The sequence below is a fragment of the Lycorma delicatula genome, chromosome 8 (assembly GCF_047948215.1).
Source record: "Lycorma delicatula isolate Av1 chromosome 8, ASM4794821v1, whole genome shotgun sequence".
Classification (NCBI taxonomy): Eukaryota; Metazoa; Arthropoda; class Insecta; order Hemiptera; family Fulgoridae; genus Lycorma; species Lycorma delicatula.
This window is the reverse complement of record NC_134462.1, coordinates 132,890,595-132,904,485: the sequence shown is the minus strand read 5'-3', so window position 1 is coordinate 132,904,485 and position 13,891 is coordinate 132,890,595. Positions and strand designations below refer to the sequence as shown.

Genomic DNA, 13,891 nt, shown 5'->3' with positions numbered 1-13,891 from the left:
AGTTTTGTAAAACCCATTAAAACAAACTTTCAGAAAGAGACAAAATTTTCTACCACCAAATATTTATATATTTTATCTTTTACAGCCGCAAAGGATCAGTTACTTTTTCATACGTTTGGATCTCAGAGCACTTTCTGATGCTGAAATGCTCATTTTGAGAGTTTCTTTCTTGTGTGAACCATTGTATCAGTCCTTGATTTTTTTTGTTTAATTTTATCTTGTCTGTGGTGTCTTCTGGTGAAAGGTCAATTTCCTTCAGACCCTCTCTTATTTCTCTGATCAATCTGCAACCTATCTTGGTAGTTTTTAAGTGAAGACTACTGTACTAGCTATTACAGAAGTATTGAATCTTGCATTCTCATGACGTGTCCAAAGAATCCTAGTTTCTTTTTAGACATGTTATCAATGATGGATTCTAACTCTACACACAACTTTGTTGGGTACGGTCCATTACTGCCTATCATTATGGTACTTTTTGTTAATGCAGGTTCTTCCAATTCCTCTTTCGATTTTCTGGAGTCTGTCAGTCTTTGTTCGTTCAGATAGAAGAATATTTCTGTTGCATACGTGGCTTCTGGTTTTATAATTATGTTGTAGTGTCTTCTTTTTGCATCTATGAATAAACATTTTTACTGTAGGTGTACCAAGTTAATTTTTGTGTTTGTTCTTGTTTGAATTGAGGGTTCTTTGTTTAGGTCATTTCATTATTATTTCTCAGAGGTATTTAAATTGGTTACTATTTTAACTTTATTACTGTTTATGATTACTTGTTTTAATTGTGTTGGTTTTTGAGACATAATTTTTGTCTTTTCAAATGATATTTTGACGCCAATTATATTTGCAATGTTTTGAAGTTCTAATATCTGTGTTTTAGCTTCATCATTGTAGTTTGCTAGCAGTCCCAGGTTTTTGGTGAAACCAAGGCAGTGTTTTGATTTTTTGGCCTATTTTTCAAAGGTCTGATCTTCTCCCACCACTTTCTAATTCTTCATCTCACCCAGTGCTTGGTAGATAACTTCTATTGTGGGAGGGTTGATGTTTTCTGGTGGTGGTATTATTGGGTGCTGGTGTCAAAGTTTCGGAATTCTGTCAGTTCTTTGCAACTAGGAGTTTGTTAAAATATTTAGCTTCGATTTCTGCATTTGTCTTTATTTATTTTCCTTATGGTTCAGGTGGTTTCTTTTCTCTGTTTTACTAGATTTTGGAAGGATTTTTCTGATTTTTAGGATAGGTGAAATAGCAATGTTTGATTGTCCCTTCTTCACTGTTCAGTCACATTCGCTGTTCCACCATTGATGCTTTATACAGGGTTCTATTCTAGATATTCTGAGTATAACTGCAACTGTATTTTTTCTGTTATCTATATTTCTTTTAGTTTTAGGAGCTTGGTTTTGTTGCGTCCTTCGGGAGTGAATTTAACTTTAATTTTGACTACATAGTGATCTGAGCCTGTGTTTATTTGAATGAGTTTTATGTTGTAGATCTCTTTGTAGTGGGGTGTTTGTCCATGAAGACATAAACTAGTTGTCATTCTCCCTTATAGCTATGGGGGTTTTTCAGGTTGAGGTTTCGCTTAAAAAATGTGAATTTCAGGATTAGGTTGTGGTTTTCTACAGAGATCGATGAGTCTGTTCATTTGCAGTTGTTCTCTTTTGGTCAGGCAATTTTCCAAAGATGTCACAGTATCTTCTTTCTCAGCCTAGTTGAGCATTGTATTCTCCACTAGTTTAGCATAATTTTTAGGGAAGTTCTTTACAGTCTGGTTAAATTGGTCACAAAACTTTTCTGTTTCTTTATGGTCTTTTGGAGATTTGTTTTTGTTATTGTGGGGCATGGGTGTTTATTACAGTGTACATCTACATGCTTTTAGGGTGAGTGTTGAGATTTGAGGGGATTGTGACTTCTAATACTTCTTGGGAATTCTAATTCTGGTACAGACATTACAATTTTAAGGCTGACCAAAAAGCCTGTTCCAAACTGTGGGACACTTTTCATTACTCTCTTTCCAGGTATACCTTTGTAGAGCCTAAATCCTTAAGATTCCATGGCGTCCTAATTGGTGTTTCTTATTTCTTACAATCCCATGATGAGAATTTTTTGTTGGTCCATTAGGTGTTTTTTTTTAGTTTACCAGTCTACATGAGTGAGTTTATATTGTGTGTGGGAATGTAGGCGATTTGCTTCACTTTGATTTTGGATTTTGTGTTGTCCTTGTTCATGTGTGTGGTATTAGGACATTCCAATGCTTCTGATCACATGTTACTTCTAAGTGGCAGCCCACCATATTCGAGTGCTGCCTTCTCTGAACTCTGGTGTTGCTTGGTTCAGCTGGTGGAGCTTAAAAAGACCTTTCATGGTTGACTGCCAAAGGGGGGACGACTAGGTCCCAGATTACAACTCCAGATGTGATCCAGTAAGGTAACAGTGGGATATGACTTTATGATAGATGAAATTGTGAAGTAAGTTTAGATTGAGTTCACCGGACAAATTTCTCCTATTTGTTCCATTTATCTAGGTGTACCTCATGGTATATAAAATTAATTAATTTACATAATAGTGAAAATAACTCACCTGGTTCATCTTCATTGTTATCAACAACTGCCTTTGGTTTGAATAATTCTCTGAAATGTGGTTTACAATACAACTGGCCTTCATGACTGCTATAGATATCCAACCTAAAAATGTTATCACTTCAATTAAAATTACACAAAATTGCATCATATTATATTATCAATTATAGGAACTACCAGTTTTGATTCTAATTTCATTAAAATTCATATTATTCATTATAATTCACACTAATTTGTGATTTAAACATTCATATTAGCTAAACAGAAAATGAAAAATTTTTATAGAAACTTACGTCAACTGCTTGTTGCATTCTTTACAACGAAAACAATTCTTGTGCCAAACACATCTTTCAGCTTTAATTTGTTCCATAGCAAAAACAGTCTTTCCACAAGATTTGCATGATGGATTGACACCAGGGTTAAGTGATTCAGTACTACCCTGAAAATAAAACCAAAGAACTCAGTTAAAATATTTATTATTATATATTATTAAAGATGAAATAAATGTTTCCACAGAAATTTAGATAAAATAAAATTTACAGCAATACCCTGACAGAACAATTCGTTATGTTCAAGCATTACAAACATATGACTACAGATGAGGCAGCAGCAGCAGCAGGCAACTTTTGTTTCATTTATGCTTTATTCTTGATTTGTAAACATCTGTAATTTTCTTCAGTCACTTTTTATCTATTGTTTTAACTGCTATACTTATTAAACATTAAACATACAAACATCCAACACTTAATTTCTAACTTCAGTGATCTATGGTAATTAATATATAATGGATCTGGTCAGCGACTTTTTTATTTTACACTGCTCAATTTTTAGGATGAATGTTTTCTCAACAATACAGGTATTTTGAAAACAAGAGTAAAACTTTGTGACAAAGACAGCAAATTAGAAGAACAATATAAAATATATATCCAGTAAAAGCACTAAACCATAATGATATGTAACAAAATAAGCACTTCATAATGTCACTGAAAACTTTTGACACTTCTTTTATAGTACATAGAATACAAAAATATAAACAGGATTCAATAACAGAACAATAATCTCCTTTTCAGTTTACAGTCTTGCCCAGGATCAAAACAGTAATTAAGAATAATTATTAAGCTCTTAAATGATAAAATGTGTGTGCTTTTTTTCATTTAAAAACAGTATTTTTTGACAATATTAAACATAATTAAGAAAAACTGTATATTACACAAACCTAACTGGAACTGAGCGACCAACTATATATCAGTAATATACAATTGAGAGCTACTTATATTTTTCGACATTCTTACTTACAAACAAACCACACACACACACACACACACACACACACACACACACACACACACACACACACACACACACACAGAGAGAGAGAGAGAGAGAGAGAGAGAGAGAGAGAGAGAGAGAGAGAGAGAGAGAGAGAGAGAGAGAGAGAGAGAGAGAGAGAGACACACACACACACACACACACACACACACACACACACATGCGCGCGCACATACAAAGTCTGTTGAGAAAATAACCGAACATTTTTAATTACGCACCAACTAAGATATTTAGTGATGTGCAGTTGGCAGCATTGTGTTTCGCATAACCTCCTCTGTAACCACATGTTCTTGGATTGTTGGTATCTTGTTAAATTTTCTTGTTATTGTTATAAGAGTGCAATATGTGTCAAGTGTTATTAGCAATTTTTGTAATGTGCAATTTTTACAACGTAAAGTAAGAATAGGAGCAACAATACAACATAAAATTTTGCATGAAACTGGAAAAAACTTTCACAGAAACATTTCAACTTTTCGAAAAAGTTTACAGAAATGATGATCTAGACCGTATACAATGTTACGGTCTTCGATTTAAAAGTGGTTGTCAGTCAACTGATGACCATCAATCAGGAAGGCCTTCGACAAACCGACACCCACATTTAGAAAATCAACAATCTGGTGCATGCATATCGCCAATTGACTTGTCAGAGAATTTGCAGAAGAAGTTGGCATCTCAATTGGATCATGTCACGACATTTTGACTGAAAATTGAATACACAGAGTTGTATTTTAACACAACACAGAAAACATGTTTTCTAATTTTCACAACATTTTGCAATAACATTCTTCTTATTAAAAAAATATTATATGTGTTAGATCATAATTTTTTTTTATTTTAACAGGCATCCATTAAAAACTGCTACCAGTATAACTTTTGGAAAAAATCATAGAATCACTGTATGGTGAATTTGTAGTACACCTTAATTTAAAAGTTTAAACTTTTTCAGTTGTATACAAGTACAAATTAGAGAACACTTACTTTTTTATGTCAATCAAAATATTTTCAGGCTCAAGCCTATCTTCAGTGGCATTTTTTATTTTAATAAATTCTTTGTTTACATTCACACAATTTAACTTTTTACATTTTATTTTGTAAAAATTGTTTGTTAATCAAATTTAAAACATTTAAAAAATTTCAGTCAAGAGAATAAAAAAGTATTGCAATAACTATTAATTTATCAATATCTTATCATTGTATGCAAATAAATAATTTTAATAAGAATGTCCCCATCAAATTCTGTTTGCATCCTTGATCCCAAAAATGAATATTTTTAAAATCATGATAAATACAGCAATAAATACATAAACGATATACAGGAATTGCATAATGAAAAAAATAGTATAAAAATATAGTTATAAAAAATGGATATCGTACATCATTAATTGATAATATATATAAAAAATATAATTCAGAATTTTTCAATAACACAAACATTACTATATCATTAATACCCACAAATAAAAATAAAAATAGTGAAACTATTTAAATAAAATACTCCTACACAAATAAAATTATAGAAAACCTGATTGATGCACATAATAAAAAAAATATAACCTGCTTATAGGCCTGATAACCATATAATAAAACATTTAAAATATTATAATAAAAAAGTAAAAAATAAATATGATTCTTTCAGTATTTATAAAATAAAATGCAACAATTTCAAAAATATATAGATATATATTAATAAAACGAATAGGTCCTTTAAAATACATTTAATGAACATTTTAGATCATTTAAAAATAGAAAAATGGGTTTCTCAAATATAGCAGACTGTTAAATAAATAATATAACTAGCTTAGAAGATAATTTAGAAATAGATGTAAATTGAACATGAAAATAGTAATAAAAAATTAGAAACAAATTCAGCCTTATAAATCTGCAAACAGAATTTGATGGGGGACATTCATATTAAAATTATTTAAATTGGCAAACAATAAGATATTCATAAATTAATAGTTATTGCAATACTTTTTCATTTTCTTGACTGAACAAATAACTTTTACAAAATACAATGTAAAAAGCTAAAATTAATATGTAAATGCGAACACAGAAGAATTTATTAAAATAAAAAATATCAAATGTCATATCAAAAAAATAAGATGGGCTGGGCTTGGGCCTTTTTTATGTTCATTTTCATGAACATAAAAAAGCAAAGATAAGAGTGTTCTCTAATTCTGTACTTAGCAAAGGCTGAAAAAAACTATATATATATATCAATAGCGCTTTCAAGGAATTCTTAACCATCAGTTGATTAAAATTAAAATTCCAAAATTACACATTAAAGGTTTTTACATATATACAATTTTTTTTTTGTCTTCAGTCATTTCACTGGATTGATGCAGCTCTCCAAAATTCCCTACCTGGTGCTATTTCATTTTGGTATACCCCCTACATCCACATCATTTGTTTTACATACTCCAAACATTGCCGCCTGCACAATTTTTTCCTTCTACCTGTCCCTCCAATATTAAAGTGACTATTCCAGGATGCCTTAATATGTGGCCTATAACTCTACCTCTTTTTTTAACTATGTTTTCCAAATGCTTCTTTCTTCAATTTTCCGCTGCACCTCTTCATTTGTCACTTCATCCACCCATCTGATTTTTAACATTCTCCTATAGCACTACATTTCTAAAGCTTCTAATCTTTTCTTCTCAGGTACTCCAATCTTCCAAGTTTCACTTCCATATAAAGCTACGCTCCAAACATATACTTTCAAAATTCTTTTCCTGACAAATTAATTTTTGATGTAAACAAATTATATTTCTGACTGAAGGCTTGTTTCATCTGTGCTATTCGGCATTTTATATCGCTCCTGCTTCATCCATCTTTAGTAATTCTACTTCCAAAATAATGAAATTCTTCTACCTCCACAATCCTTTCTCTTCCTATTTTTACATTCACTGGTCCATTTTCGTTATTTCTACTGCATTTCATCACTTTTGTTTTGTTCTATATACATATGTGTAGTGAAATAATTAATGTAAACATGTTTTAAAAAATTTTAATTTTGACTACACATATTTTATAAATGTAATAAATTTGATATTTTAATGTGTACCTTTGAAATTTAAATATTAACCAACTGATGAGGAATTCCTTGAAAGCACTATTGATACATAAGAGGTAATAAAAATGAAAAAATAAGGTAGAGCTCTTATTTGGTTTTTTACTGTGGTAGATTGCTGTTTTTGGATTTGTATATATATATTTTTTTTTTAAAGATATGCTATCTGAGAATTTAGATGCTTCCAAATTGAACAAAAAAAAATGTGGCTATGATTTATATTAAAAAATAAGTCTAATAAAGAAATTCCTCACTTGAGAAGGATGTGTTGAAAAATCTAAATTTTGCTTAATATACCTAGTGTAAATATAAAATTTAATATTTTTCCAAAATATACCTACCAGCTCAATTACCAGCTAATTTAATAAGCTACATACATTAAAAAAAAAACATTACACAGCATGAATTTACCTGATTAAACTGTTTCTGAGCTTTAGCAGAATCAGAAGATCGAACATGAAGAAGAGTTTTCTTTTGAAGTTGATCAAACTTGCTGAAACTTGATTTCTGAAACAAAATTATAATATTAAAATAACAAAAGCGAAATAATTTACAGTATTTTTTAAGCAATGACCATTTTCAACAGATAAATAATGTAACAAAAGTAACATGTGAATTTACATAAAAAATTTTTTAAATAAGATACCTTATTCTTATTTATTAAGGCATATTTTTGACATTATTTTTACATACTGGATGTTGATAACTTATAATAATTATTAATTAATGGGCAAGACCGGTAGTAAATAATCATCATCAGAAGTAACCCCCCTCTGTGAATTGATTATCAGTTTCCTTTATCCTTCCATTTTCATTAACCTTGGATAGATATCCTTTTCTCGGATATATGCTCTTTAGAAATTGTGTTAGGCACTGTGCTGAGGTATCTTCAAATATCTGGTGGAAAGTTGTTTTCCTTAATTTGACTCGCTTCTTGTAAACTCGGTTGCACAAAAAATCAAACTAGTAGCATAACAAATAAGTTACAGTAACTCATATATCTATGTTACGAGGATGTTTAGTAATTAACGAGACAAACTGATATAGAAAAAAATTCATTCAATGACAATGAAACTTTTTGGGGGTAAAGTTAGCAACCTTGGAAAAACATTTAATCAGCTGTTTGATCATAATTATCTACACATAACCTCTTTTGTTGATTTCAAAATGTTAGCTTCGCTTGAAATGTTTATGCCGAAGAGTTCTTCAGAAGGTGTGAAACCGGCAGAAATTTACTAAAGAATGTTGTATGGTGAAAAGTGTTTAAACTGCAGTAATGTGTATAAGTGAGTGAAACAGTTTAATTTGGGCAGAACAAGTATAATTGATTCTCCATCGCTCTAGAAGACTAGTTGGAAGTTTTGACTAATGCCAAGATTTCTCAAATTGCCAGTTTGTGTAATATGAGTGTTGGAACCACACATTCAATCTCGTTCATGACATGCTGAATCATCACAAAATGTGTTCAAGATTGGTTCAAAGACAGTTGACTCAAGCTCATACAGACATCCGAATTCGCATTTATTCTGAGCTCAAAGAACAGTTTGAAGCAGAAAGTTTTACTTTCTAGATTGTATAATAATCTGTGATAAAATGTGGATATACCATTTCGAGCCCAAATTCAAACGGCAAAGTCTTGAGTGGAAACATATGGATTCAAAACTCACACATCAGCCAGTAAAGTGATGTAGACTGCCTTCTGGGACATACAAAGCCCAATAATTAGTGACTATTTAGAAGAACAATTTACCATGAACAGCAAGTATAATTCTAAATGCTCAGAAAGTGAGACCCATGATAAGGCAAAAACGTCAGTGCACTCTCAAAAAGTGTAATTTTCTTGGATGACAATGCATGACCCACATCACCCAGAAAACAGGAGAAACACTTGAGAAGTTGGATTGGGAGGTGTTGCTGCATCCTCCTTACAGCCCAGAACTCACCCTGTCCTTACCATCCCTATATAGTATGTAAATAGAAAATAATATAAATAAAAAGGGTTGTTTTAAATTAAAATTATGAAATTCTTAATAAACAATGTTAATCAAACATTTTAAATCAGATGTGAACACTAATATATATCAATTGTTTACCTTCATTTTCAGTGCAAAACAATTCTATCGTTTAAAGTACTTTATAATATGCACTTTACATACATTTATCTCACACTCAGCTGAAAATTAGAAATAATTCTCAATTTAGCTCCTTTTTTTAAAAGTTCACTTTATATGTGTGATCACACACTCAATACTGAACAAGATCCAAAAACAAATTAATTAGCAGTAAAATAAGAAATTTTAAGTTAAAATCTACTTAAGTGCTTTCTTAATAATCTCAAAAATTATTAGTTTATTACCAATAATAGGCTATACAACACCATAATAAAACTCAACAAAAGCAAAGATTAGGTTATAAATTTAAATTTATTTTGCAAAATTTAACTAATCTTAATTACAAATAAGATTTATAAACACATTTTATAAGCTTAATATTGATATTCTTTAAAAAATTACTATTCGTAAAAAAAATGTCAAGTTATTTAATAGAATTTTGATTGCTACTTTATAACATACTTTATAAGGTACAGTACTTGCATATTAGTTCGTCTACCAATAAATTGGAAACTTTTGGGTTATTGTTTATTGTTAACATCACTCGATATAACCATTATATTACCATTTTTATTACCATTTATTTTTATTTATTTTAAATATAATTTAACCAACCTTAACCTACGCTCACTTCACTCGCTAACCTTGACTAATTAACACAGTAATGTTTTGAGTATTTAAATAATAAATTCTGTAATTATTGCAATTATTTATTATTTAAATAATCAAAACATCACTGTTAATTATTCGAGGTTAGGAAGTGTAGCTTAAGTTTGATAATTTATAATTATAAGCAATAATGCTTATATTTTTAATATTTAAAATATGCTAATGATCCTTTAACTTTGAAGTAATTTCAAAGTTATGGGATCATTATGGTTATGGTCGACAAGACTAATAAAAACATATAAATTATAATACATTTTTTAATACAAACCTGTAATAATGAATTTACAGCACTGTCAATTGTTCCTTTTACCTTTTTATATTTTATATTAAAAGCAGCATTAAACAAATATAAAAACATTAGTACTTGAAAATTATACAAAAATAAAATAATTATTAATAAATTTATAAAATAAAATTTTTATTAAATAAAATTAAAAATACATTTAAATATTGTAAAAATAACAATATCACAATACCATAACAAAAGAAATTATTTAAGTTAGGTAAAAAAAATTGATTTAACGTACACTGAATGGCAAGAAAATGACTTCCTATGTATATTCTTGGATGTACGGTTACATCCACACAAATTAATTTTTAAACAGGTTTGTCAATAATATTACTGGAAATGTATAGAAAGTAAATAAAGACAGACTCAAGAATAATTAACTTAGAAAAAGAAGATTAAAACAAAATATATAAAACTATTTTTCATAATCCAATACTAAATTTCATGTCCCCAATCAATTATTAAATAAAACAAGAATTGTTTAACTACAAAAAAAATTATCTATAAAAAAAGGAGGATTTATTTTACTAATATTTTATATGATTAGTTTTAAAAAATATATTAAACTATTTAAACTTTTAACATCTTAAATACCATTACAAAATTAAAAAAGTTTATTTAGCTACAAAATCAAAAAAGAGAATATTTAAAACCATTTAACACAAAATAAACTAAATATGCATTTCAAAGTGAAATCAGTAAATGTAAATACCAAAACAAAGATTAAGTGAGTGAAGAATAAATATCAACAATAGAAGACAATAAAAAAAATAATTAAACACTACGAAGTGAGTACTTGTCTCTATTTATATGTTCTGTTCTATTTCATCAATGCATGAAACACTTCAAAAAGAGTATAGTTCTGCGTGTTTTTAACTCTACTCTAAGTTTTTTTATTAAGTTACTTTCTTTTAGGGTTTTTTAATTTCTTTCAAATTTACTTTTACCTATTTCTCCTACATTTATCAATAATGTTTGCTTAGCAAAATGTACTCCTAGTATGACTTTAATTTCTTCAAATTTATTACAACTACTGTTTAGAATGCTCATTTTCTACCAATAATACATTAATTTTGCCTTCATCTATGTTTGTACAGTTTCTAAACATGGAAAAGAGTAATTTCTATCTGAGTATCACAGAATTAAGGTTCATTTACCTACATGCCTTTTCATCTTATCCCAACAATCAGCTCTTATAAAATATTAAAACCTAATATGAGAAAGAGTGTTATTATGCTTTCTTTTCCATATTTAATGAATTATTCTCCCATTTCAAAGATCTTCCCTCTAATTAATTTAACATTAAATTTAAAGATTTTTTTACAATACTAATTTATTATTAATTAGATTTTAATAATAATTTTATTCTGCAAACTTATTTAACATGTATGCATAGAATAATCTAATGTAATTAATACTCTCAAAAGTTATTTTATCTTGGACAATTTCATTTATTAATCTTCACATATTTATTATTTTTACGTATTAATAAGAACTTTAACCACCTTTTTATTTTTACTATTAATTTTATACTTTAAAACACTGCTCTGTTCAAAATGATTCCACAATTCCCTTGATCTTTCATGGTAAATTTTAGGACTTATTTATTTACAGAATAGCGTACTGCCACCTACATATGAGGTCTGTTCAAAAAATAACCCATCATTTTTAATTATGCACCTAGGGAGATAATTAGTGACATGCAGTTGGCTGCATTATATTCCACATAACCTCTGTAACTACACGGTTCTAGGATTGTTGATATCTCATTTAGTTCTTGTGTTATTGTTATTTCAGTGCAACGAGTTAAGTGCAAAGTAGCAATTTTTATAATGTGCGATTTTTGGAAACAATGATACAACATAAAATTTGACATGAAACTGGAGAAAACTTTAATAGAAACATTTTAACTTTTGAAACAAGCCTACGGAGATGATGCTCTGGTCATATGCAATGTTGTGAATGATTTTCATGATTTAAAAGTGGTCATCGGTCAATTGAAGATGACCCTCAGAAGGCCTTCAACTTCAATTGATGACACCCGCATTCAGAAAATTAATGAGTCTGGTGCATGCTTGTAGAAGAGATTAGCATCTCAATTGCATCATGCCATTGACATTTTGACTTAAAAATTGAACATGCATCAAGTTGCAGCAAAGTCTGTTCCTTATTTGATAACTGAACAACAGAAAGAACATAGTGGATTTTGTCAACAACTTCTTCAACAACCTGATGATGATGAAGCATTCATGCAAAAGATCATAACACAAGATAAAGCTGGGTTTACAGCTATGACATTGAGACAAAAGTTCAATCATCACAATGGATTGGCAAAAGATCTCCACACCCCAAGAAAAAATGTTAGTCTCAATCTACAAGGTGAAGCAGTGAATCGTGCATACTATCAAGGCATTTCACAACAGTTACATAAATAATCCATCAAAAGAGACTAGAGTTGTGGCGAGACAACTCATGGTTCCTTCACCACAACAATACATCTGCACACTCAGCTTTACAAATTCATCAGCTTTGTCAATCCATCAGTTTTATGCCAAAAATCAGATGACTGTCCTCCTCCCTCAGCCTCCCTACTTGCCAGACCTGGCTCCTTACAACTTTTTCTTATTTCTAAAATTAAAATCTGTGATAAAAAGTATACCATTTTGAGACTATTGATGACATTAAAGCAAATTAAAATCACAGACCTTAAAGACCATTTCAAATGAAGCTATCCGGGACTGCTTTGCTAAGTGGAAACACCACTAGAAAAAACTGTGTGAAAAGAGGAGGGGAGTACTTGGCAAGGACCAAAATTAATAATAAAGATTTAAAAAAAAATGAATTTCAGTTATTTTCTGAACAGACGTCATAATATAAATACTAATATAAATATCCTAATAATTTATTCATTTTTGCATTTTGCCAGGAGAGTAGATAACTCAAAACTACACAAATTGCATAATATAAATATTTAATTACAGATACAAATCAATTTGGTAAACAAATTTTTAGAATCCTCATAATAATAAAAAAAATCCCCCAATAAGATAAGTCAGTATCCTCCTATCATTGTCTTTGTTACATTTAATCTATTTGTATAAATGAGCAACTTGCTAAAAGCAAATACGTCAAAAACTCATGTTCTCTGATTCCCATATTCTTTGATTTACCCGCACCAATTAAGAGAAACTCAAGAATATGATTACTGAAGATTTTAAATATTTTTCATGTGATAGCTACACCAAAATTATCAGTAAAAAGATATATAAGTAATGCAAGATCAATCAGATTTGACTGTCTGAAAAACAACTATATCTCAAGGGATTAGTACTACACTCAAATTTAACATACACCCTGCTTTACATGCAGTTATCCTTTTCGCAATTTATTTGTACAATAGATATCTTTTATTTATATTAATTTTCAATGAGAAATCTTAAAATTTCAGCTAAAATAGAAGATGTTCCTGAAAAAGATTACTTTTTTATTTAATAATATGCAGCAGGGTAACAAATAAATAGAGGTTACATTACATAAATGTATTATACATTTAATGAAATTTTTAACAATACATATTTCATTCTTTATTAATAAAACAAAAACAAAATGAAAAGAAATAGATCATGAAACAGAAACGCAGAAAGAAAATTACTTACTGAACTGTCAGTTGAAGCTCTACGAGATTTAGAAGCATAGGGCAGTGAAGGCGTAGGAGAGCTTTCATTATTTGTAACCAAGCTCCAATAACTAGCAGCCTGTTGCATACATGCAATAACAGCAACGAACACATGCAAGTTGTTAAAATTTACTAATATTACTAAAAAAAAATATTAAATCAATTACCCTTTTTTTT

General features: G+C 29.4%; 1 protein-coding gene across 19 annotated transcripts in view; it reads right to left on the bottom strand.

The window, feature by feature from the left end:
• The window catches only part of LOC142329075 (uncharacterized), a 459,789-nt gene that overhangs the window by 62,706 nt on the left and 383,192 nt on the right, over window positions 1-13,891 (bottom strand). For 13 of the 19 annotated variants that reach the window (XM_075373397.1, XM_075373398.1, XM_075373399.1 and 10 more), the window contains 4 exons: window positions 13,695-13,793; window positions 7,381-7,476; window positions 2,864-3,009; window positions 2,572-2,675 (listed from right to left, as the gene is read on the bottom strand). In XM_075373397.1, coding sequence (XP_075229512.1) covers window positions 2,572-2,675; window positions 2,864-3,009; window positions 7,381-7,476; window positions 13,695-13,793 — 445 coding nt within the window. The remainder of the gene's footprint in view (window positions 1-2,571; window positions 2,676-2,863; window positions 3,010-7,380; window positions 7,477-13,694; window positions 13,794-13,891) is intronic. The other 6 variants (XM_075373387.1, XM_075373389.1, XM_075373391.1 and 3 more) reach the window with 1 other exon arrangement.